Below are 24,856 nucleotides of genomic sequence, written 5' to 3'. Positions count from 1 at the left end.
TGTAAGGCTAATATTGCTCCTAATTTTTAAAATATAGCTGTCGTCAGTTTTTATTTCTAGCCAGCTTGAGGGGTGGGAGTAGTCTGGAAATGGTGGGGTTGGCGAGATGTGATGGTCCCCTAGATTGTCATTTTCTTTCCATCTGTCCTGAGGAATAATCTGCTACTGCACTGTTTGCAGACCATAAGCATTAGCTGACTCCTGGGCACTATCTGCTCAAGACTGTTAACACAATACAAACATTCCCCCTGCTAGCAGCCATTATCCATCAGTCTGTCTGAAATTATTCTGGCTTCACCAATCCCTTATCCGAAGACTTGCCAGCAGAAGTGCCAGGCGCCTCAGAACTGAATCCCAGGCACATAAATAGCACAGTACTTCAAGAATCTCTTTCTCATGTTGAGTCCAGCAGAGTAATACATAGAAGATTTAAGTCTTCTGGGAGAACATCTCACTGAGTTGGGGGAGAGAGAAACATAACAAATCGAGGCAGGGGTAGGACATTTGGCCCTTCAAGCCTGCTCTGCTATTCATTCTGATCATGACCATCTCAATGCCATACTCCCACTCTCTCCCCATAATCCTTGACACCTTTAGAGTCTAGAAATCTATCTATTTCCTCCTTAAATATATTCAGTGACTGAGCCTCCACAGGCTTCTGTGGTTAGAGTGTTCCACAGGTTCACCACCCTCTGAGTGAAGAAGCTTTTCCTCATCTCAGTCCTAAGTGGCCTACCCTTTATCCTGAGATTGTGACCCCTTGTACTAGACCCCACCCCCCCAGCCAGAGGAAACATCATCCCTATATCCAGTCTGTCCATCCCTGTCAGAATTTTATGTTTAAATGGGATCGCCTCTCATTCTCCTAAACCCCAGTAAATACAGGCCAAATCGGCCCAATCTCTCCTCGTACGACAATCCTGCCATCCCAGTAATCAGTCTGGTGAACCTTTGCTGCATTCCCTCTATAGCAAGTATATCCTTGAGTAAAGAGACCAAAACTGCGCGCACTACTCCAGGTGAGGTCTCACCAATGGCCTGTACAGCTGCAATAAGACATCCTTGCTCCCGTACTCAAGTCCTCTGGCAATGAAGGCCAACAGTGAAGTGAAACACATTCCTTTAGTCATGCTGTGACGTAAAGCAGAGTGCCACTCATGGTTGAACCCTTTGTACTGCTGTGCTTGCCAACCAAGGTTGATCTTGCCACCCTCACCGGCTCCAGGTTAAAAAAAAGTAGTCGGATTTATTTCCCAGTAGGTCAATTACATTGAGGCTGGCACAAAGCTAGTTCGTAGGAAATTAATGATGCAAAATGTTCACGAAATAATGAAGAATCCATTCCAGTTATTAATGAACGGACTCACTGTTAACGTGATGAGTTAGCCCCCTCCCACCCCCACCCCCCTTGAGACATTCAGCAGGCAGGGGCACTGAAGGTCTTGGGTTTCGGTCCTACATCTCTTTGGAAATGGTAGCAAACATTTTGAGACATGAACTCTTGTGGTCAGGATGTTAGAATAATGCCCTGTTTTTAGCCTTCTGGGTGCAAATTGGAATCAAATTGCTTCAGGTCACAGAAACCATCCAGAATTGCACCCGCCTTGCATGAATGGTGGAGGCAGGTTCACTCGAGGCATTCAAGAGAGCATTAGATGATTGTTTCTATTCAAATGTGAAAGGGTATGGAGGAAAGGCAAGGCAATGGCACTAGGCCATAAATGCTCATTTGGAGAGCCGGTGCAGACATGATGGGCCGAATGGCGGCCTCCTGTGCTGTTAAAACTCTCTGATTCTAAACATACCATTAACCAGGTTAACTGCAGGCCTGTTGGTTTAGCATTTGTTGTGGTGAAACTTCTAGTCATTTGGGAGAATGGCTGAGCATATTGTGAAATATGAGCTGATGAGAGCTCGTGTGGATTTGTAAAAGGTACGTCATGTCTGATTGAGTTGTTTGAGGTGCTCATTAATAAAGGGAGTGTCCATGGCTGTTATCGATAATATGGGGAGGTGTCAGGACCAAGACTCGTTTTTGTTGGTTAACACTGTCAGCAATCTGCAGCAAAGTGGTGTTGAGGCACAATATCATTGGTGGTTTCCTGTTCCTAACATTACATGGACCTGAGGTGAGCGGGTTTTGGGGATAAGAGTGTTGGGTTGGAGGCACCATCTATGTGATGCAGAAATTTCACCATTCCTGCTCTAGTTTGCTGCATCTAGCTCTTGCTCAATCTCTCTTGGTCTGGTGTTCTGACTAAGGTTTGGCTTCTCCCTTTGTCCTACGCAAAAGATAGTGAATGTTTGTTCCTATAGTATAGGATGAGCCAGTTACAGTGAAATGGTTAGACTCAAACATGGACACTCCACTCCTCCTGTGACTACCGCTCCTTCTGCAGCTCCTTGCCCATGGGGTTCTCCGACCTGTTTGTATTTTAGCCTAGTGGACTAGTTAACCACAACACAAACCTCACCTTGCACCACAATGACCATGAAGGTTGAGAGGAGATTTGATAGAAGAGTCTGGACAGAGTTAGATGGGGGAAAAAAACTGAGGGCACAGATATAAGGTAATTGACAAAAGAAGCAATGGAAACACGAGAAACTTTTTCACAGCGAGCAGTTAAGATCTGGAATGTGCTACTTGAGTACCTGGTAGAGGCGGAGTCAATCGAGGCTTTCAAGAGGGGATAGGATTATTGGCAAATACGATTGGTGAGTTACAGGCACAGATTGTCTGTAATAGAGACCTGGCTCAAAGAAGGGCAGGGCGGGACATTAAATATTCCTGGGTACAAGGTGTTCAGGGAAGGGTAGTTCAATTTTCTGAATATAGGCTGGGATAGTGAAGGGCAAAGAGGGGCAAGAGTTCCTAGAGTGTGTTCAGGTGAATTTTTCTACAGTATGTGTCCAATCGAACAAGGCAGGAGGCACTGCTAGACCTGGTTCTTGGGAATGAGGTGGGCCAATTGGATCAAGTGTCAGTAGGAGAACATGTGGGGGACAGTGATCATTGCATCATAAGGTTTAGACTGACTATGGAAAAGGACAATGAACAATCCAGAGAAACAATAATTAACTGGGGAAAGGGGTAAGGACGAATCCGGGCCTAATAAGTTGGAGTCAAAGGTTGGCTGGATAAACAGTTGAGCAATGGGCTACCTTCAAAGAAAAGATTATTTGGGCACAGTCAAGGTATAATCCCTCCAAAGGAAAAGGTAGGGCAAACAAATCCAGAGCTCCCTGGATGATAAAGGAGATAGAAATGAAGATTAAAAAAGAGAAAATGTGCTGATTACAGATGTCGGAAATACAGTTGAGAACCAGGCAGGTTATAGTAGAAATAGAATTCCTAAAGTCTTCAATAGGCAAGTAGTAGGAGGGTGGTAAAAGGAAGCAAAGGGCCAATTAGGGACCAAAAGGGGGATTTACACATGGTATTAAATGAATACTGTGCATCTGTCTTTGCCAAGGAAGATGATGCTACCCAGGCCACGGTGAAAGTGAAGGAAATTCAGACACACAAAATTGATGAGGAAATATTGGACAGGCTATCTGTCCTTAAAGTTGATAAGGCACTAGAACCAGGTGGGATTCATCCAAGGATACTGAAGGAAGAGAGAGTGGAAATTGCAGAGGCACTGGCCATAGTTTTTTGACCTCCCATAGACATAGTGATTCATTTTGGTAGGAAAAGCATGGACAGACATTGTAAAATAAATGGTACAACTGTGCTTCCCTTTAGGGACGCTCCCTGCTGTGTTATGCGGCACTCTTTTAGAGACACTTCCACTTATCAGTGCTCCTTTCAAGACACTCCCTGCTCATGGCAAAATCTTTGAGGGGCATTTCCCACTTTCTTTTAATAAATGTATTGGGATGCGTTTGGAAGGCAGTGAAGTCGGTCCTGAAGAAAGGTGTCAGGTTTGGGTGGTGCGCGCGGGCAGGTAAGGAGGCAGGGAACAAACGGGGTTAGGCCAATGGACAGAGGGGGGGAGGTGAGTCGAGGACTGGCTGGGAATGTTGGAGGATTGCCTACGACAGAATCTCTGAATCAGATTTCCTCGGTCAGGACAGAAATCAAAATGGAAGGACAGGTGGAGGGAGGGGTACAGTTTTGATTCAGGAGAGCACTGCAGTGCTGGAGAAAGAGGATGCCCAGAGGGATCAAGGACAGAATCGATTTAACTAGAACTAAGGAGTATGAGGGAGAAAGTAGACTGAGTGGGAAGAGCTGAGTCTACACAGACCCGCTACCTATAAGCTCCCTTTATTGGCCCAGTACAAAATAATTCCTTTCTCCTTCGAATAATTCAGTTGGAAGACCTTTCCTCAAAGGTCATACCTGGCGATTTTCCCCATTGCTGGGTAGATGCCAGTGTTATAACTGTACTGGAACAGCATGGCTAGGGGCGCAGCAAGTTCTGGACCACAGGTCTTCAGTACTATTGCCAGAATACTGTCAGGGCCCATAGCTTTACAGTATCCAGTGCCTTCAGCCATTTCTTGATATCACGTGGAGTAAATTGAATTGGCTGAAGACTGGCACCTGTGATGCTGGGGACTTCCGGAGGCGGCCGAGATGGATCATCCACTCGCCACTTCTGTCTGAAGATTGTTGCGAATGCTTCAGCCTTATCTTTTGCACTGATGTGCTGGGCTCCCCCATCATTGAGGATGGGGATATTTGTGGAGCTTCCTCCTCCAGTGAGTTGTTTAATTGTCCACCACCATTCACAACTGGATGTGGCAGGACTGCAGAGCTTGGATCTGATCTGTTGGTTGTGGGATAGCCCTGTCTATCACTTGCTGCTTATGCTGTTTGGCATGCAAGTAGTCCTGTGTTGTAGCTTCACCAGGTATGCCTGGCGCTGCTCCTGACATGCCCTTCTGCACTCTTCATAGAACCAGGGTTGATGCCCTGGCTTGATGGTAATGGTAGAGTGGGGGATATGATGGGCCATGAGGTTACAGATTGTGTTCAAGTACAATTCTGCTACTGCTGATGGCCCACAGCACCTCATGGATGCCCAGTTTGATGGTTACTATAATGTAGAACTCTCGATCAGGTGTCGCGATGACACAACACTAGATTTTATGGCTCTGCTGATAAATAATGGCTCTTCCCTCTTTAACATGAAGCTGCTGACTCCTTGTTGGCTCACGTATTGTCCTGTGTGTACTGGTGCCCGATAAATTTGTTAATGCACGTTCTAGGAGGTGCGAGGTCTGTTCTGTTGATGAATGCGAGGGGTTGTGGGAACACAGGAGAAAGTTCCTTTGTTATTTTTACTGAGTTCACCCTGATATCTGTACTCGCAGTCATGCTAGGGGAGAGGGGCAGTCTAACTAATACACAAAACTTACATTTATATCACGCCTTTTGATTTCAGAGAAATCCCAATGTGTTTGACACGATTGTAAATCAGATTTTAAAAATTGATGCCAAGCCAAAGGAGACATCAGAACGATTAAAAGCTTGGTCAAAGAGGTTGGTTTTGGGGTGTATCTTAAAGTAGAAGAGGTACATGAGGCTAGAGGTGGAGGAACACAGAGATCTTGGTGGAGGTTAGAGAGGGAGAGGGGCGAGGCCATGGAGTGATTGACAAACACTGATGAGAATTTTAAAATGAAGGTTTAGTTGGACCGGGAGGCAGTGTAGATCAGTGAGCACAGGGTGATTAGTAAATGGGACTTGGTGTAAGATTGCTCACAGGCAGTCTGAGCACAATGAGACATGTTAGAGTGGCTATGAATCCAGGTTACCAATTAGATTGACGTGTTTTGTTTAATGCATATGTGAAGTTGATAAAGAAATGGGCCTTTAGTTAGTCACCATTTCATAATTTTAAGCAACTTAGAATTTTAAAAAGATAAGTCTTCTAGTATTTTTTTCACCTTTTGTTTCATTATTTATACTGGAAAGGAGCAGTGTAGAAGTAATCGAACTGATGGAGTCTGATGAAGGGATGGAGGATCCTCTGATGGACCATACGGAGTCTGGGGTTGGAGTCAAGAGTCCGCTCCCTGCTGTCGATTCAACACGAGCAGATTCCCCTCTTGTTAGTGTGGTCACCAGCTCGCAACCCAGCCCTGTAAGACACACAAGGGTAAACCTGGTTTTCATTCACCTTTCACTGCTTTTTTTTTTTTAATTTTGCCATCAGTGTGAACCAATTACTAGAGTGGGTTATTGGAGTGTGTTTGGTGTGGAGTGGTGAAGGAGAATGCTTCCAACATAACACTGACAGCTTTCTGAGAATGACTGAGGCAGCTCAGCACTACAGCATTTCAGAGTGGCTTCTTACCCCCCTCCAACCACCTGCCATTTCTAACGTCTGTCTTGATATCATTTTGAACTTGTGGCTGTCCTTTGTGTCAAACTCTCAGCAGCAGATTCAGCTGTGACTCTGGCTTTTATCTTAGAGTGGTCTTAAAACTCAAAGCCTGTACACTGGGCCAGAATTGGGGTGTACATCAGACAGTCTGAAAGGCTGCAGAGGGAAGCTGTGGAATATAGTGCGTTAAAGTGTCTGTTCACGCCCACACACACCATTCCGAGGTCAATGGGACTCGGGGGGCAAACTCTCTGCTGGCTGGAGTCATACCTAGCACACAGGAAGGTGGTTGTTGGAGGTCAGTCATCTCAGCTCCAGGACATCACTGCAGGAGTTCCTCAGGGTAGTGTCCTCGGCCCAACCATCTTCAGCTACTTCATCAATGACCTTCCTTCCATCATAAGGTCAGAAGTGGGGATGTTCGCTGATGATCGCACAATGTTCAGCACCATTCGCAACTCCTCAGATACTGAAGCAGTCCATGTCCAAATGCAGCAAGACCTGGACAATATCCAGGCTTGGGCTGACAAGCAGCAAGTAACATGTTCAATGACATTACCATCACTGAATCCCCCACTATCAACACCCTGGGGGTTACCGTTGACCAGAAACTGGACCAGCCATATAAATACTGTGGCTACAAGAGCAGGTCAGAGGCTAGGAATCCTGTACAGGTAACTCACCACCTGACTCCCCAAAGCCTGTCCACCATCTACAAGGTACAAGTCAGGAGTGTGATGGAATAGTCCCCACTTGCCTGGATGAGTGCAGCTCCCGCAACACTCAACAAGCTTGACACCGTCCAGGACAAAGCAGCCTCACTTGATTGGCACCACATCCACAAACATTCACTCCCTCCACCACTGACCCACAGTAGCTCAGTGTGTACCATCTACAAGATGCACTGCAGGAATTCACCAAGGCTCCTTAGACAGCACCTTCCAAACCCACGACCACTACCATCTAGAAGGACAAGGGCGGCAGATAGATGGGAACACCACCACCTGGAAGCTCCCTTCAAGTCACTCTCCATCCTGACTTGGAAATATATCACCGTTCCTTCACTGTCGCTGGGTCAAAAATCCTGGAGCTCCCTCCTAACAGCACTGTGGGTGTACCTACACCACATGGACTGCAGCGGTTCAAGAAGACAGCTCACCACCACCTTCTCAAGGGCAATTAGGGATGGGCAATAAATGCTGGGCCCAGCCAGCGAAGCCCACATCTCCTGAATGAATAAAAAATTAATTAATTTAATACTTCAGCCATTCTCTCTGCCACCATGTGTAAATCCCTTTTTTTGTTTGGGCCCTTTTATATGACTGTAGAAGACTTCTGGATTTTCTTTAAATGTTAGCTGCCAGCCTCTACTCACCATCTTTGCTTCTCTTATTTGCTTTATCAGTTTTGCTCTGAACCTTATATATTCAGCGTGGGTCTCAATTGTATTATTTGACTGGCATCTGTCATGCGTTCACTTTTTTCTGCTTCATTTTAATCTCTCTCTCTCGCTATCCAGGGAGCTCTGGATTTGTTTGCTCTACCTTACCTCCTCTTGGGAATATACCTTGACTGTGCCCAAACACACTCCTCTTTAAAGTCAGCCCATTGTTGGGTTACAGCTTTGCCTGCTAATCTTTGATTCCCATTTATCTGAGCCAGATCCATTATCACCCCATTGAAGCTGGCTTTCCCCTGGTTAATTTTTCTCACTCTGGGTTGCCCCTTTCTGTTTTCAATAGCCAGCATAAACCTTATAATACAATGATCACTGTCCCCTAAATGTTCCCCCACTGACACTTGATCTGCTTGGCCCACCTCATTCCCAAGAACCAGGTCTAGCAGTGCCTCCTTCCTTGTTGGACTGGAACACATACTGCTGTAGAAAATTCTCTTGAACACATTCTAGGAGCTCTTGTCCCCATTATAACTACTCTATAATTCTCGCACTTCTCTAATTTCTTTACAAGTTTGCTCCTGTACATCTTTCCCACTAGTTGGTTATTGGTGCTGAATCCAAGTTTATATACAAACATATGAATTAGGAGCAGGAGTAGACCCCTCGAACCTGCTCTGCCATTCAATGAGATCATGGCTGACCTGATTGTAACCTCAACTCCACATTCCTGCTGACCCCCGATAACCTTTCACCCCCTTGTTAATCAAGAATCTATCTAGCTCTGCCTTAAAAATATTCAAGGACTCTCTCCCTCAAAAGGCAGTAGAAGCAGAGCTCCAAAGACACTCGACCCTCGAGAAAAAATGTCTCCTCATCTCTATCTTAAATGAGTGACCCCTTATTTTTAAACCGTGACCCCTAGTTCTAGATTCTCCCATGAGGAAACATTCTCTCCACATCCATCCGGTGAAGACTTCTCAGGACCTTTAACAGGTGTCTTGATTGGAACCTTTCTCTTCCATACTTACCTGTCCAGCCTTTCCTCATTAGACAACTCGCCCATTCCTGGTATTAGTCTAGTAAACCTTCTCTGAACTGCAAACACGTTTACATCTTTCCTTGAATAAGGAGACCAGTACTGTACACAATACGCCAAATGTGGTCTCTCTAGTGCTCTGTGTAACTGAAGCGTAACCTCCCTACATTTGTATTCAATTTCCCTCACAATAAATGATAGCATTCTATTAGCTTTCTTAATTACTTGCTGTACCCGCATACTAACCTTTTGTGATTCATGCACTAGGACACCCAGATCCCTCTGAATCTCAGAACCCTGTAACTGCTCACCATTTAGATAATTTTCTTCCTGCCAAAATAAACAATTTCACATTTGCCCACATTATATTCCATTTGGCAGATCCTTGTCCTGTCACTTAACATATCTATGTCCCTTTGTAGCCTCCTTATGCCCTCTTCAGAATTTACTTTCCTACCTATCTTTGTGATGTCAGCAATTTATCAACCATTCCTTCATCCAAGTTATTCATATAAATTGTAAAAAGTTGAGGCCCCAGCACTGATCCCTGTGGCACACCACTTCTCATATCCTGACCCACATATGCCAACTCACTGCTTCCTGTTAGCTCGCCAACCTTCTATCTATCCATACCAATATGTTATCCCCTACACTAGAGCTTTTATTTTCTTCAATATCTTTTTAATGTGGCACCTTATCAAATGCCTTCTGGAAATCTAAGTACAGAACATCCACTGATTCCCCTTTATCCACAGCACGTGACTCCTTCAAAGAACTCTAGTAAATTTGTTCAACATGATTTCCCTTTCACAAAACCATGTTGACTCTACCTGATTGCCTTGAATTTTTCTAAGTGCCCTGCTATAACATTTTTAACAACAGCTTCCAACATTTTCCCCTATGACAAGATGTTAGGCTAACTGGCCTGTAGTTTCCTGCTTTCTGCCTCCCCTTTTTGAATAAAGGAGTTACATTTGCTATTTTCCAAGCTAATGGAACCTTCCCTGAATCTAGGGAATTTTTTGGAAATTGAAACCAATGCATCAACTATCTCACTGGCCACTTCTCTCAAGATCTTAGTTCCTCCGGATCTGGGGATTTGTCAGCCCACACCCCCAACAATTTGCTCAGTACCACTTCCCTGGTGATTGTAATTTTCTCAAGTTTCTTCCTCCCTCCCTCCCATTTCCTGATTTACAGCTATTTCTGGGATGTTATTCGTGTCCTCTATGGTGAATGCCAAAGCAAAGTACCTGTTTAATTCATCCACTATCTCCCTATCTTCCATTATCAATTCCCCAGACGCAGTTTCTATAGGACCAACACTCGCTTTGTTAACCCTTTTCTTATTTAAGGATCTATGGAAACTCTTTCTTCCATCTTTATATTACTAGCTAGCTTCCTCTCATACACTCGTTTTTCTTAATCTTTTTGTCGTTCTTTGCTGTTCTTTATATTCTTTCCAATCTTCTGACCTGTCACCTGTCTTTGCGTAATTATATGCATTTTCTTTAAGTTTGATACTGTCTTTAACATTTCTAGTTAACCACGGATGGTGGACCCTCCCTTTGTAAGTTTTCTTTCTCATTGGAATGTATATAGTCTGTGTATTCTGAAATATCCCTTTAAATGTCTGCCACGGAACCTCTAGTGACCTATCCCTTAGCCTCATTTGCCACTTCACTCTGCTTTCATGCCTTCATAATTGCCCTTATTTAAGACCAAAATACTGGTCTTGGACGCACTGATTTCTCCCTCAAAATGAATGTAAAATTCAATCAGCATATGATCACTGCTACCTAGGGGTGCCTTCACCATGAGGTCATTAATTAAACTTATCTCGTTACTCAATACCAGGTCTAGTATATCCTGCTGTCTGGTTGGCTCCAGAACGTGCTGTTCTAAGAAACTATCCCGAAAACATTCTATGAACTCATCTATGCTACATTTGCCCATCTGATTTTTTCAGTCTGTATGTAGATGAAACCCCTTATTATGATTGTTGTACCTTTCTGACAAGATCCCATTATCTGTTCTTTTATACTCTGTCCTACAGTTTAATTACAGTTAGGGAGCCTGTGCACCACTCCCACAAGTGGCTTCTTGCCTTTATCATTCCTCATCTCAACCCAAACCGCTTCTACATCCTGGTTTCCTGAACTTCGGTCATCCCTCTCTAAAGTGCTAATACCATCATTAATTAACAGAGCTACCCCTCCACCTTTTCCTAACTTCCTGCCCTTCCTAAATGTCACGTACCCTTCAATAGTTAGGTCCCAATCTGTTATTCTGTAGCTTTATCTATGTAATGGCTGTCAGATTGTATTCATTTCTATTTACGCTATCGGCTCATCTGTTTTGTTTGGAATGCTGTGTGTGTTTAGATGGAGCTTGTACTAATGATTTTGGCATTGACCCTGTACATTTTAAGCGATATGGCTGCCTCCAGCCTGGTTCCACTCCAGTTACGGCAGTGAATGGCAGTATCCTGCTCTGTTGTACAGAGTGACCAGTGAATGGCGATGTACATCTTATCATAGAGTTATACAGCACAGAAACAGGCCCTTCGGCCCATCGTGTCCGTGCCGGCCAACAAGCACCTATCTATTCTAATCCCATTTTCCAGCACTCGGTCTGTAGCCCTGCATGCTGCGGCGTTTCAAGTGTTCATCTAAATACTTATTAAATGTTGTGAGGGTTCCTGCCTCTACCACCCCCTGAGGCAGTGTGTCCCAGATTCCAACCACCCTCTGGGTGAAAAAATGTTTTCCTCAAATCCCTGCTAAACCTCCTGCCCCTTTACCTTAAATCCATGCCCCCTGGTTATTGACACCTCCGCTAAGGGGAAAAGTTTCTTCCTATCTATGCCCCTCATAACTTTGTATAGCTCTACCCCTCAGCCTTCTCTGTTCTAAGGAAAACAACCCTAGCCTATCCAGTCTCTCTTCATAGCTCAGACCCTCCAGCCCATGCAACATCCTGGTGAATCTCCCCATATCTGATTGCACTCCCCAGTCCAATCACATCCTTCCTGTAGTGCGGCAACTAGAACTGCACACAGTGCTCCAGCTGTGGCCTAACTAGCGTTTTATACAGCTCCAACATAACCTCCCTGATCTTATATTCTATGCCTTGGTTAATAAAGGCAAGTATCCCATTTGTCACCTTAACCGCCTTATCTACCTGTGCTGCTGCCTTCAGGGATCTATGGACATGTACACTTTTATATTGTTCAACCTTTTACACCCTGCTGTTTGATCCCTTTCCTTCAGTAGACACTGCATCAGTTACAGACCATGAAAAGAGCAGGTCATTAGGGAGACATTGGGATCAGACTGTTGCTGTTTAAGTTCTGCTGCTTGCTGTTTAGGTTTTGCCCCCCTGCTCTCCAGGAGTCTACTCACTATGCAGAAGCTGCTGGTTAACTAGCAAGGGTATGGAGAGAAGTCAGCAGACTGGGAACCTCTGAGTGCTGATTTGATTGCGCAGCAGCTCTTTGCTGATGTAGCCATCCTATGTGATCTTAGAGCAGTCACTGGTGTGGGATACCTTGTACCATAAGACATAGGAACAGAAATTAGACCATTCGGCCCATCGAGTCTGCTCCGCCATTCAATCATGGCTGATAAGTTTCTCAACCCCATTCTCCTGCCTTCTCCCTGTAACCTTTGACCCCCTTACCAATCAAGAACCTATCTATCTTGGTCTTAAATACATTCAATGACCTGGCCTCCATAGCCTTCTGTGGCAATGAATTCCATAGATTCACCACTCTCTGGCTAAAGAAGTTTCTCCTCATCTCTGTTCTAAAAGGTCTTCCCTTTACTCTGAGGCTGTGCCCTCGGGTCCTAGTCTCTCCTACTAATAGAAACATCTTCCCCACATCCACTCTATCCAGGCCTTTCAGTATTCTGTAAGTTTCAATCAGATTCCCCCCTCATCCTTCTAAACTCCATCGAAAATAGACCCAGAGTCCTCAAATGTTCCTCATATGTTAAGCCTTTCATTCCTGGGATCGTTCTCGTGAACCTCCTCTGGACCCTCTCCAGGGCCAGCACATCCTTCCCGAGATACGGGGCCCAAAATTGCTCTCAATATTCTAAATGTGGTCTGACCAGAGCCTCATAAAGCATCAGCAGCGCATCCCTGCTTTTATATTCTAGTCCTCACGAAATAAATGCCAACATTACATTTGCCTTCCTAACTACCGACTCAACCTGCAAGTTAACCTTAAGAGAATCCTGGACTAGGACTCCCAAGTCCCTTTGCACTCCAGATTTCTGAATTCTCTCCCCATTTAGAAAATAGTCTATGCCTCTATTCTTCCTACCAAAGTGCATGACCTCACACTTCCCCACATTGTATTCCATCTGCCACTTCTTTGCCCATTCTCCTAATCTGTCTAAATCCTTCTGCAGCCTCCCCGTCTCCTCAATACTACCTGTCCCTCCACCTATCTTTGTATCATCTGCAAACTTAGCCAGAATGCCCTCAGTTCCTTCATCGAGATCATTAATGTATAAAGTGAAAAGTTGTGGTCCCAACACTGACCCCTGCGGAACTCCACTAGTCACCGGCTGCCATCCTGAGAAGGACCCCCTTATCCCCACTCTCTGCCTCCTGCCAGACAGCCAATCTTCTATCCATGTTAGTACCTTGCCTCTAACACCATGGGCTCTTATCTTACTAAGCAAACTCCTGTGCGGCACCTTGTCAAAGGCCTTCTGGAAGTCCAAGTAGATAACATCCATTGGCTCTCCATTGTCTAACCTACTCGTTACCTCCTCAAAGAATTCTAACAGATTTGTCAGGCATGACCTCCCCTTGATGAAACCATGCTGACTTTGCCCGATTTTACCATGCACTTCCAAGTATTCTGAAATCTCATCCTTAATAATGGACTCTAAAATCTTACCAATGTCCGAGGTCAGGCTAATCGGCCTGTAATTTCCCGTCTTTTGCCTCACTCCCTTCTTAAACAGGGGGGGTTACATTAGAGATTTTCCAGTCCTCTGGGACCCTCTCTGACTCCAGTGATTCCTGAAAGATCACCACTAATGCCTCCACTATCTCTTCAGCTATCTCCTTCAGAACTCTGGGGTGTAATCCATCTGGTCCAGGAGATGTATCCACCTTCAGACCTTTCAGTTTTCCTAGCACCTTCTCCTTGGTAATGGCCACCATACTCACCTCTGCCCCCCGACTCTCTTGAATTTTGGGGATGTTACTCGTGTCTTCCACCGTGAAGACTGACGTAAAGTACCTATTCAGTTCCTCCGTCATTTCTTTGTTCCCCACTACTACTACTCCCGCGTCATTTTCCAGCGGCCCAATGCCTCTCTCTTACCCTTTATATATTTTTTAAAAACTCTTCCAATCTTCTTTTATATTACTGGCTAATTTACCCTCATATTTAATCTTCTCCCTCCTTATTTCTTTTTTAGTTGTCCTCTTTTGGTCTTTGTAGGCTTCCCAATCCCCTGGCTTCCCACTGCTCTTCACCGCATTGTATGCTTTCTCTTTAGCTTTTATGCTGTCCCTGACTTCCCTTGTCAGCCATGGTTGCCTCGTCCTCCCTTTAGTATGCTTCTTCTTCCTAGGGATTAACTTTTGCTGTGTCTCCCAAATTACTCCCAGAAACTCCTGCCATTGCTGTTTCACTGTCTTTCCTGCTAGGGTCATCTCCCAGTCAATTCTGGCCAGCTCCTCCCTCATGCCTCTCTAGTTGCCTTTATTCAACTGTAATACCGTTACATCTGATTCCAGCTTTTTCCTCTCAAATTGCAGGGTAAATTCTATCATATTATGGTCACTTCCTCCTAAGGGTTCCTTCACCTGAAGCTCCCTTATCAAATCTGCCTCATTACACATCACTAAATCTAGAATTGCCTGTTCCCTAGTGGGCTCCACCACAAGCTGCTCCAAAAAGCCATCTCGTAGACGTTCTACAAATTCTTTTTCTTGGGATCCACTACCAACCTGATTTTCCCAGTTTACCTGCATATTGAAATCCCCCATGATCACTGTAACCTTGCCTTTCTTACACGCTTTTTCTATCTCCTGGTGTATCTTGTGCCCCACATCCTGACTACTGTTCGGAGGCTTGTACATAACTCCCATAGAACACTACAGCACAGAAAACAGGCCATTCGACCCTTCTAGTCTGTGCCGAAATATTATTCCGCTAGTCCCATTGACCTGCACCTAGTCCATAACCCTCCAGACCTCTCCCATCCATGTATCTATCTAATTTATTCTTAAAACTTAAGAGTGAGCCCACATTTACCACATCAGATGGTAGCTCATTCCACACACTCACCACTCTGAGTGAAGAAGTTCCTCCTAATGTTCCTCCTAAACCTTTCCCCTTTCACCCTAAAGCCATGTCCTCTCATGTTTATTTCTCCTAATCTAAGTGGAAAGAGCCTACTCGCATTTACTCTGTCTATTCCCGTCACACTTTTGTAAACTTCTATCAAATCTCCCCTCATTCTTCTACGCTCCAAGGAATAAAGTCCTAACCTGTTTAATCTTTCCCTGTAACTCAACTCCTTAAGGCCCGGCAACATCCTAGTAAATCTTCTCTGCACTCTCTCAATCTTACTGATATCCTTCCTGTAGTTAGGCGACCAGAACTGCACACAATACTCCAAAGTTGGCCTCACCAATGTCCTATACAACCTCACCATAACATCCCAACTCCTATACGCAATACTTTGATTTATGAAGGCCAGTATGCCAAAAGCTTTCTTTACAACCTTGTCTACCTGTGACGCCACTTTCAGGGAATTATGTATCTGAACTCCCATTATGGGTTTTTTTACCTTTGCGGTTCCTCAACTCTACCCACACAGATTCTACATCATCTGACCCTACGTTGTTTATTGCTATCGATTTAATTTCATTTACTAACAAAGCAACCCCACCCCCTCTGCCAACCTGCCTATCTTTTCGATAGGATGTATATCCTTGGATATTTAGGTCCCAGTCCTGATCCCACTGTTTAATGGGCCCAGACTAGTGTGTTCTCAGCAGAGACTGACCCTGTCCTTGCCTGGCACCTACATGGGCTCTTGGAAGGTGTCTGATTTAGTGTATAGTTTGCCCTAACTGGAGGATGTTGAATAAATGATAAAGCTGGCTCTGTTGGCGGAGCTGAGTTTATGCTAGTTAGCAAGGAATGAGACTGGGATTTGCTGTCCATTGTATTTCTCTCTGTCTTGTATCAGGCAGCAAACTTGCAGCCAGCCAGCTATGGTGCTCCCACTTTGACCATCCATTCCTTTGCCCTTCCCTATTGCACCATTTGAGCTCTGAGCCTTGGCAAGGAAGCCTGTTGTCAGCTGTGTAAAGTGCCCTGGAGCTGGAGAGGTGGTGAGCAGAGAGTTGCTGTGGAGTTTGTTCTCTGTAGGGAGAGGCTCTCCCTCACTACCACCTTCCCACATACCTTTAGGACATGCGGTGAGAGAGATTTCAGTCCTTACAACATTTTGGATGTGCTTGTGCAGTTTGGCAGCCCTTGCTCCTAGCTACCAGCTCATTTGGTCAGTCCTGTTGAGGAGAGAACTGTATCCCCATGGGAAATGAGCCCATCTCTTGCTGTCTCAGCACTTCACAGGCAGTGGCATAAACAGGACATGATTTAACAGGTGGGTTCTGTGCAGGAATGCAGGCTGCAGGTGGCTATCCTTTCCCATCCTTGCTGTTGAACTTGTCATGTTGGACACCGGCCTGAAGATGTCCGAGCATCAGGTGTCAGGATCTTTTCCCAACTGTGGGAGTTAGTCTCTTGCAATTTTAAAACGGCCGTTTAGTTGAACTCCACTGCCCCCAAGAGGTGAAGGGCAGGGAGAAGCAGGAATCTGAACTGCAAGACTGATTCGGTCTGACTGGAACCGCTCCTTGCTGAATGATGGTGGGCTCCCAGTACCTGTACAGGGTGCAAATTCCTGCTGCCCATTGCTTCCCCTCCACTAGCTGCTCCAGATAGTGTCCCGAGGTTGTGCTTTCAAGCAAGGTTTGTAAAGTACCATATTGTCTCATGTGGCTGTAAAACCGGGGTCTGGAGAGAGAGACTGTCTCACCTGCTGAGATTCAGCACCTATCACCTCAGCACAGCTTGGGGTGAGCACTTAACTGTGGCCTCACCCATATCCTACAATAAATAACTCTTAACAAATCCCTACATTTGTAGCAGTGATTAGGATTCTCAAAGTGCAGCTCTGGGTGGTTTTGTTAATGCAATGGCCTTTCCTTCGTGGCAAGCAGTGAAAGGGCGTTGACATCTAGTGAATGTGTATAGCTTGTTTCCTGACCCTGTTGTGTTTGTGCCCATGTTTCAGGTGAATGTGGCAACTCAATGTGACCCAGAAGAAATCATTGTCCTGTCGGACTCTGACTGAAGCACTGACGGATGTTTGGACTCTCCTCGATTGCAGGGAGTTAATATAAATTGTCAAGGAAACGGGGGAAAGTTTGCACTGATGCTCTGTGCTGCCTCCTCACTCGCTCTCTTGTATAATTTAAGCATTGCAAGACGAAAGCTGCAGGCAAACTTGTTTTTTTTTAAATTTTTGAGTTGGGCCTCAATTCAGGCCCAAGGGAGCTCCTGTCTCGAAATGTCTGGAGCCAGGTCCACTAGCTGGATGGGTTTTCCACATCTGACCTCTCCCACGCTGATCAGATATCCACTTCACTGTTTTTAGGGGTGGAGTGGGGGTGAGAGATGAAGAAATTCTGTTCTGCTTCAAGGTGGAAGGTTGTTATTGAAATTGATGTATAAATTAATCTGCCATCTTTTGTTAGAGGTGCTTTCTACAGAGTGCACTGTGCAAAGTGCAGTTGATGCATTTTCTGATTGTGAAAGATTAGCAGTACTTTTTTAAAAATATATATATCTCTATATATATATATATATATAAAATAAAAAAAACACTTTTTTGTGGACTGATTGTTCGCATAAGCCCTTCACACCTGTACTTTCCAAACAGTTCAAAAATGGATTCACCAGAAAGCATTGACTCTGGTAATTCTCCTCTGGGGTTTTGACGTTAAATGGTAATTTCATAATTAACTGCACAACTCTTGTGAAAATTTTCTTCAGTATTTTTAGTTGCAGTTCTCTTTCCCTCAGTTTCTGAAGTTTGATTCTGTTCCACAGGCACCTGCTGGGACACAGTTTCCACAGGGTTCCCCTTTACCTTCCCCAGGCGTGAACCTCACTGGTGTGTTGACCCCATTGTTATATATCAGGCAGGGCTATCTCTGCCACACACACTGATCCCTCTTCCAGTTTCCATCTGCCCACCAGTCAGTAAGAAAGAAGTGGGGCCTGTACTCTGGTTCCTTCCTACCCTAAGTATGGGATCAAAGCTGGGACCATTCTCTCTCTGACTCCCATCCACCCTTCAGTTCCTCCAGCGTTGCAGCCATCAGTGCTTATTGTGCCTTTTTAAGCAGTTGGTGTGAATTGGGTGAGGCATGCAGCTGATGAATATCACTAATTTGGTTGGGTAAGTGGACATTTCATTGCGCAATATTATTGTCCTTTCTCACATCCCAGGCTGGGATTTACAGTTTCTTGTCCTTTAATTCAATTTATTTAGCCTGTCACATTTTAAATGCAGAGAGAACTTTCAGTTCTGCACTAAAAGTTTAAATTACAAAATAAAATCCTGGTCAGAACCTGGCCAAAAACATTGGAGCTGGTTCACTAAGTTCACGGGAACTCCTGCCACCTTTCACCTCCTTGGGACGCGCTGATTGTTCCTGTCCCCCACAATGGAAATGAGCTGTGGAGACTCAATAGCGCACACTCGGACGCAGAGGAAGTCAGAGCTGAGAAGCAAAAGGGGTCACCCGCATCAGAAATGAATACATTGATGTAGCTGATGCTAATCCCAGGGAATCGTGTATTATATGTATTGTATACAGAGTTCAGTGGATTATTGAGCAGAAATTCTGCCAATAGCTCTCAATGAATTAATAAAAAATGTGAGTATAAAACATAGGTGGTTTACTCAATGTCTTGTGAATAGAAATGTACTCGCTGCCTTGTTCCCCAGTTAATCCATACTGCTTATGGTATTGAGTGTTTTTAAGAGGTGAGGGGGGAAACCAATGAAATCCTGCTCTGCAGCTCTGATTTTCCTTTCTTGAGCTTTGTATTTAAAGACACTAGGATGCACGTAGAGTCGACTTTAGCAGAGCTGAACTGTTGCATTTTTGACTAACGTCTCCTTTCTCAGTGATGCAAATCTCTGCACAAGCCACTGACTTAACGGACAGGAACTTTTTACGAGTGCAGTTAATAAGGGAAAGTTCCAGGCAGCTACATCGCAAACTCATGACTGGATTCAGACAGCTCTAGTTTGAAAAGTAGGAAGATGACTATTTGCACTGGGCAAAGATGGCTGCTTGATGCAGCTGTGCAGAAATGACAAACTCTTAATTTGTTGACTCTAAGGGTTAAATTTCCTCTTAACCAGGGAAAGAAGTGCCTGTATTTTCTCCACAATTCATGACCCATTGAAGAGCTTGTCTCCAAAACTAGTGCATGGCCATTAGAGGCCAATTAATTAGTTTCTCGCAATTTTCAATTAAGAATTTAGGTGCAAGTTGACAACACTGAAGCAAACCATCTGGTCATTGGTATCTGTGTTGGCTTTTTGGAGCAGTCCCACAGACTACTCTCTCCCCATAGCCCTTTGCACCCTCTGCCACTATCCCATAGAAGATGCAGTGATTCCTCCCTCAACAACACTCTAAACATCCTTTGCTCCAGCAGCCCTCTGTAAAGCAGTCTCTCTTGTCCTTGCTTCTTTCAGAACGCTTTCATACCCTTAGTGTGTTTGCTTTAATAACAATGTTGTTTGGAAGTAGTGGATTTAAGCTTGTTACCCAAAGTGCCAGTTGAAGGTTAACTCAAATGGCCATTAACCCAAGTAGAATGGCCTTAAAATAGGTGTAGATGGCTCCAAGAAACAAGCGCACTGTAGATTTCATGCACTTTGCCAGTCTTTCTGCAAGAAACTTTTTTTCTGTGGTATGCAGTGATTATTCCAATTCACTGAGCCATAAACTGCAAGATGCCTGGCACCCCAAAAGCCCTCTGAAGCGGAAACTGTTTTGAGCACCAGATTATTTCCTGACACTCGCTGTAGACTCATGTTCGTGCGCTCTTGGTTCACCCTCCACCCACACAAGAAGTTTCTCCTGAATACCCTACTAGATTTATCGATGACTATCTCCTATTTATGGCCCCTATTTTTGGTCTCCTATACAAGGAGGAACATCTTTGCATCTACCCTATCAAACCCTTTCATAATCTTAAAGACCTGTTTTAAGATCTGGTCATCCCTCATTCACTCTTATAGAGGAGAGTCATTCCTCTATCGTTTTTCTAACATGGAGTCCGGAACTATTCACAGTACTCCATGTAGTTTCACATTCCTTCTCTGGTTTTCAATTTACTCCTCCAGGAATGAACCCTGTGTTTTGTTCTTTTAAAGGCCATGTTGCTGAAATCCTTCACTGGTCCCAAGCAGCTAAAGATGAGTGGCGGTTCCTCGCCCTCTTTACAGGGAGGAAAGCTGCTGTCATTCTTCAATAAGTATTTTAGTTGCAAATCTGTCTGCTTCTCTCCCACCCTGTGTCCCGACCCCCCCACTACAGTGAATCCCAAACTGCTGAAAATGCAAAACCTTTCAATCTGAGCCTTTCTGAGCAACAGCTGTCGTTTAATATTTTTCATGCTTCTTGACCATAGTTTTCCAAACTGACTTGCATCAATTTTTTACAAGATGCGACCTGCCAGATTTTTTTGCTATTTTCTTGAGGCAGTTGGTCATGCAGGCAAGGTGCTGATTTGTAAACAGGCAGCTGACTGGTTCCTGGGTAAACTGAGAACACGGTGAATGGTTCAGTCGAGTTTGGCTACAACTTCGGTTCTCTTTTGTAGCGAGGTATGGGAGAAGGGCTGCGGGAGTTTCTCTTGCTGCCTTGCAAAGTAGTTGGGCCAGATTTGATTTCTGATTCTGAATTAGTTTTATGCTCTGCCTGTTTGCCACAGAGTTTAAGGGGGCGGGGAGAATCAGCCATAATCCCTACTTTGATTATATAAAGGAGAAAATTATGGAAACACTCAACAGGTCAGACAGCATCTGTGGAGAGAGGGAAAATGGGTTAACACAGTATTGTTCAGATTGACATGGACTGCCCCTCGGATGGGTGTAAATGACCTTATGACACTATTCAAAGTGCAGTGGTGAGGCAAATGTGGGGAGCTTTCCTCTCTGCCCTGGTCAATGTATATCCATCAACCAACATCACAAACATCTTAACTGGTCGTTCATCTCATTATTTGCTATTTGAGGGACCTTGCTGTGTGCAAATTATCAGGCTTGTTTCTTACGTCGCAAACTAGTGACTACACTTGCCTGAGAGTTGCTTTGGGACATCCTGAGGTCAGGAAAGGTTGTATAGAAAAGGAAGACTGTCTTCTGCAGCACATTCACACTGTCTAGAGATCTAGCTCCATTTAATAATGATTAAAGGGAGAGATTTAGAAAACACTGCGCTGGGTGGTGGTGGGGGAGATGTCCAGATTGTCTCCTGTGTTTGGTGACAGGCTGTTAGAATGATAGATCATTTCCGGTTAGTTTTATGCTAGAGAGGGTCTTTTTATACTGGGGCAGTGCTACAGGGAGGGATTCCCATCAAGGGGGACTACTTTGTGGGGAGTGCAGGAACCATTCTCCTTCCTCCTATCTGATCTCAAAACAGTTTAGACAGGTAACAAAGTGCTAGCTAAATGTTCCTTTTTAAAAAAAGGACGAAACCCCTAGTAATTTACATATATTTTTATGTATAATGACAGGGTAAGAGTGTGTTTTTAATAATGCTATTTAAAAATATTTAATGAGCTGTAGGCTGGCGATGACACTCATGGTTTTAGTGATTTGAGCCCCCCCCTCCATAAAAGCTCAGTCACACATCACGCATATCCTCTTGACTCCATCCCTGCAGACGATTTTCTACTCGGCCACAAGGTGGTATCTGTGAGATTTTGTCTTTCTGACCTCTCTTTCTCTTCCCCCAAATTCCACACCCCCCTCCAAATTTAACTGAAGTACAGTTGAGTGAGACCCAAGCTGGGCAGCTGTGGCCAGGGTCACCGCTTGTTTTATGTATATTCAGTATGTTCATTTTTTTTGAGGGTGCATATTATTTATCTTTATACTGTTTAATTGTCGCTTTCTGTCCATAGCACTTGCTCTGTTCCTCGCATGTGTACACACTTATGTGCTATCCCTTCTCCCTAGAAATATTTCTTCCCTGCTGCCCCTTCATTACAGCTTCTGCCTCTTGTCCCTGCCACATCCCCCACTGTTCTTAGGGTGATGAGCTGCTACATGAACAGGTCGGAATGGCCATGGATCAGGGTTAATTTTATCTTTCCTGCTGCCCTCTCTTTTAAAATGAATTCATTTAATGAACTGGTTTCTAAATGGCAGTAGGACGTGTTAAGTTTTTTGAAAAAAGTACAATATTTGATAGTTTGGAGTAAATGGGATACAGCAGGTGCAAAGGAGCATCCCTGACTAAATGCAGCCTGCTTCATGTGTGCCACTAGGAAAGCTGACAAAAACTGCTCTGGTGAACAACACGAGTGTGTTCCATCAGCTCAGAAAAGCAGAGAAACAGAACTGGCCTGGCTGTCCTATCACAGAGGGGACAGGAATGCCTTTGTGTGAAACCCAGGCACTTCCAACCTGCTGGTTAGAGGATGCTATGTTGGGTTAAGGAGTGTAACGATGGGGAAACCCTTGGGAAGGGGAGGGGGGCGGTGGGAATGGATTTAAGTGTTTACCTCAAGTGTGCTGTATACCTTAAGTTTTTTTTAATTCCAAAGTTAATTTTCTATTGATGTCTTATGAACAATTCAATTGTTGGTTTAGTGTCATATTAAAGGTACTTTTTTGAACAATAAGTGTCTTAATTCTTTAGAGAGAGAATAGATTTTGCTCTAATGTAACTGCCTTGTTGGTCCCTCCTTGTTTGCAGCACCATCAGGGGCTTTACTGCCTGAACCTATCTTGGCTTGGGCAGAAATGGCATCGTTTAATCGACCTCTGTTCCTACAGCTTGTTCAGTTGCCCTCACTAGCCTGAACCCATGAGCTGTCCCACCTTTGCCTGTTTTGGTCAAGATGCTCTGCTTGGGCAATTAGAAATTTTGTCTGCTGTTTACAATTGCTGCTGGTATTTGTAGCTTCATGTTTGCAATAACTATTTGCATTTATACACTACCTTTATCGTCATAAAATATCCCCAAGGTGCTTCACAGAATTTCACGACAAGCCACAGCAGGAGATACGTGGACAGGTGTTCAACAAGTTGATCAAGGCCAAAAGCAAAATCCTGAATATCTGAAATAAAAACACGATGCTGGAAATATTCAGCAGGCCACTGCCATCGGTGGAGAGAGAAACAGTGTTAATGTTTCACATTGATGACCTGCCCTGATTACTGAGAAAAATTGGAAATGTAATAGACTTTCACATGTTCAAACCTGGTGGTGGAGTATGGAGCAAGAGTATCACACCTGTCCCCTTCCCATGCAGGAGCAGGAGGTGTAACTCCTGCCCTTTTTAACCTTCTCCATTTTACTATCCATCAACAACTCCTGCTGAGGTATCAGATTCAGGACTTGCAGGTAAGTAAGTTCTGAATAAGTCATATTGGACTTGAAGCATTAACTCTGTTTCTCTCTCCACAGATATTGCCAGACTGGTTGAGTATTTTCTGGCTTTATTTTGATTTCCAGCATCAGTAGTATACTCGTAGGTCACTGCATAATATGAAGGTATTAAAACTATCGACATTGAAAAACTTCTAGAAACTATCTTCATTTCACTTATTAGACATTACAATGAAAACCATTGTGCATTTGTTTATAAATATTTAATATTTTGGCTCACATCTGATGGCTAAAAAGAAATCCAGCTCTATACTGTCTTTGACTCCATTGATCTCGCTCATATTGATAGATCTGGGAGGATGATTTTTGTAATATATTCCTCCCCTCCATTCCCCACAATAACAACATCCTTCACCTTTTACAAATGAGAAAATGTAACAAATTATAACAAGAAGCATAGACATTTTTCTGAACTCCTATTCAGGATGAGTACATTCTGATTATGAGGCTTTGCACCTGCTAACAACAGCCACAAATCTACTTGTAGCAAGTTAGTGTTGCATTTCCCTGCAGGATTGACCTGAAGTGAAGATATTGGCACAGCACAGGGGGTGCTTTTATCTCCACCCTTTATTGTGTGTTCTGCCTTTGTGACTAACAGGAACACAAGTGATGTGCCTTCAGTCTCCACTGCAAAAAGAAAAACTTCAACATCTTTGTAACAGGAGGAATTATAGGAAACCATTTTAAAGATTATTCCTACACCTGGGTATTTAAGCTTGTTCCAGTCAGTTGAAGCCTGTATCAGGTCTTTGAAGGCCCAGCAACTTCTTTCTCAGGATCAGTTTCACTCTCCTCATCTTCATCTTGGTATCTTTTCTGTGTTGGGGGATAACAAAACATTTACAAAATGGGGGAAAAAATGGTATTGCAGTTCTTTCAGCTGAATACATAATGCATTTAGGTTTATTACTTAGACCACAATGGATTAGAGCTACCCACACCTTCAGGGCAGGAGTGACTTTCCTGGCAATTAACCCATTCACTGCCACCCATGTCCTTTAGCTCCTGTAACAGCCAGCAACATCGGAGCGCTCTTCACAGATTGGAATGTAGCACTTTCATTTACAAGCTGTTGATGGAGAAGAGTCTATAAAAGATAACTTTGAAAAGGAGGGATGCTGAATAGTAGCTAAGACTTAGGAGTAGGCCATCGGCCCTTCGAGTCTGCTCTGCCAATCAATAACATAGTTGATCCTGTTGTGTCGTCAACTCTTTCCTACCTACCCTCCATACCCTTTACTCTCTCGTCTATCAAAAATCTACCTACCTCATAAATGACCCAACCTGCTCTCTCAGAGAAAAAATCTTACCTCCATCTGA

At 44.2% G+C, this 24,856-nt stretch overlaps 1 protein-coding gene across 2 annotated transcripts in view; it reads left to right on the top strand.

Moving 5' to 3' along the window:
• Window positions 1-18,778, top strand: part of daxx (death-domain associated protein) — a 48,143-nt gene extending 29,365 nt beyond the window's left edge. Inside the window, exons 5-6 of one of the 2 annotated variants that reach the window (XM_078566449.1) lie at window positions 5,927-6,095; window positions 17,116-18,778. In XM_078566449.1, the coding sequence (XP_078422575.1) occupies window positions 5,927-6,095; window positions 17,116-17,175 (229 nt within the window). In that variant the 3' untranslated portion in view covers window positions 17,176-18,778. Of the gene's footprint in view, window positions 1-5,926; window positions 6,111-17,115 lie in introns of both variants that reach the window. The other variant, XM_078566448.1, reaches the window with a different exon arrangement.
• Window positions 18,779-24,856: the final 6,078 nt, after the last annotated feature.

This window comes from Cetorhinus maximus, chromosome 21 (genome assembly GCF_964194155.1).
Source record: "Cetorhinus maximus chromosome 21, sCetMax3.hap1.1, whole genome shotgun sequence".
NCBI classification, from domain to species: domain Eukaryota; kingdom Metazoa; phylum Chordata; class Chondrichthyes; order Lamniformes; family Cetorhinidae; genus Cetorhinus; species Cetorhinus maximus.
The sequence above is the reverse complement of the archived record's forward strand: the minus strand, read 5'-3'. Positions and strand labels throughout refer to the sequence as shown.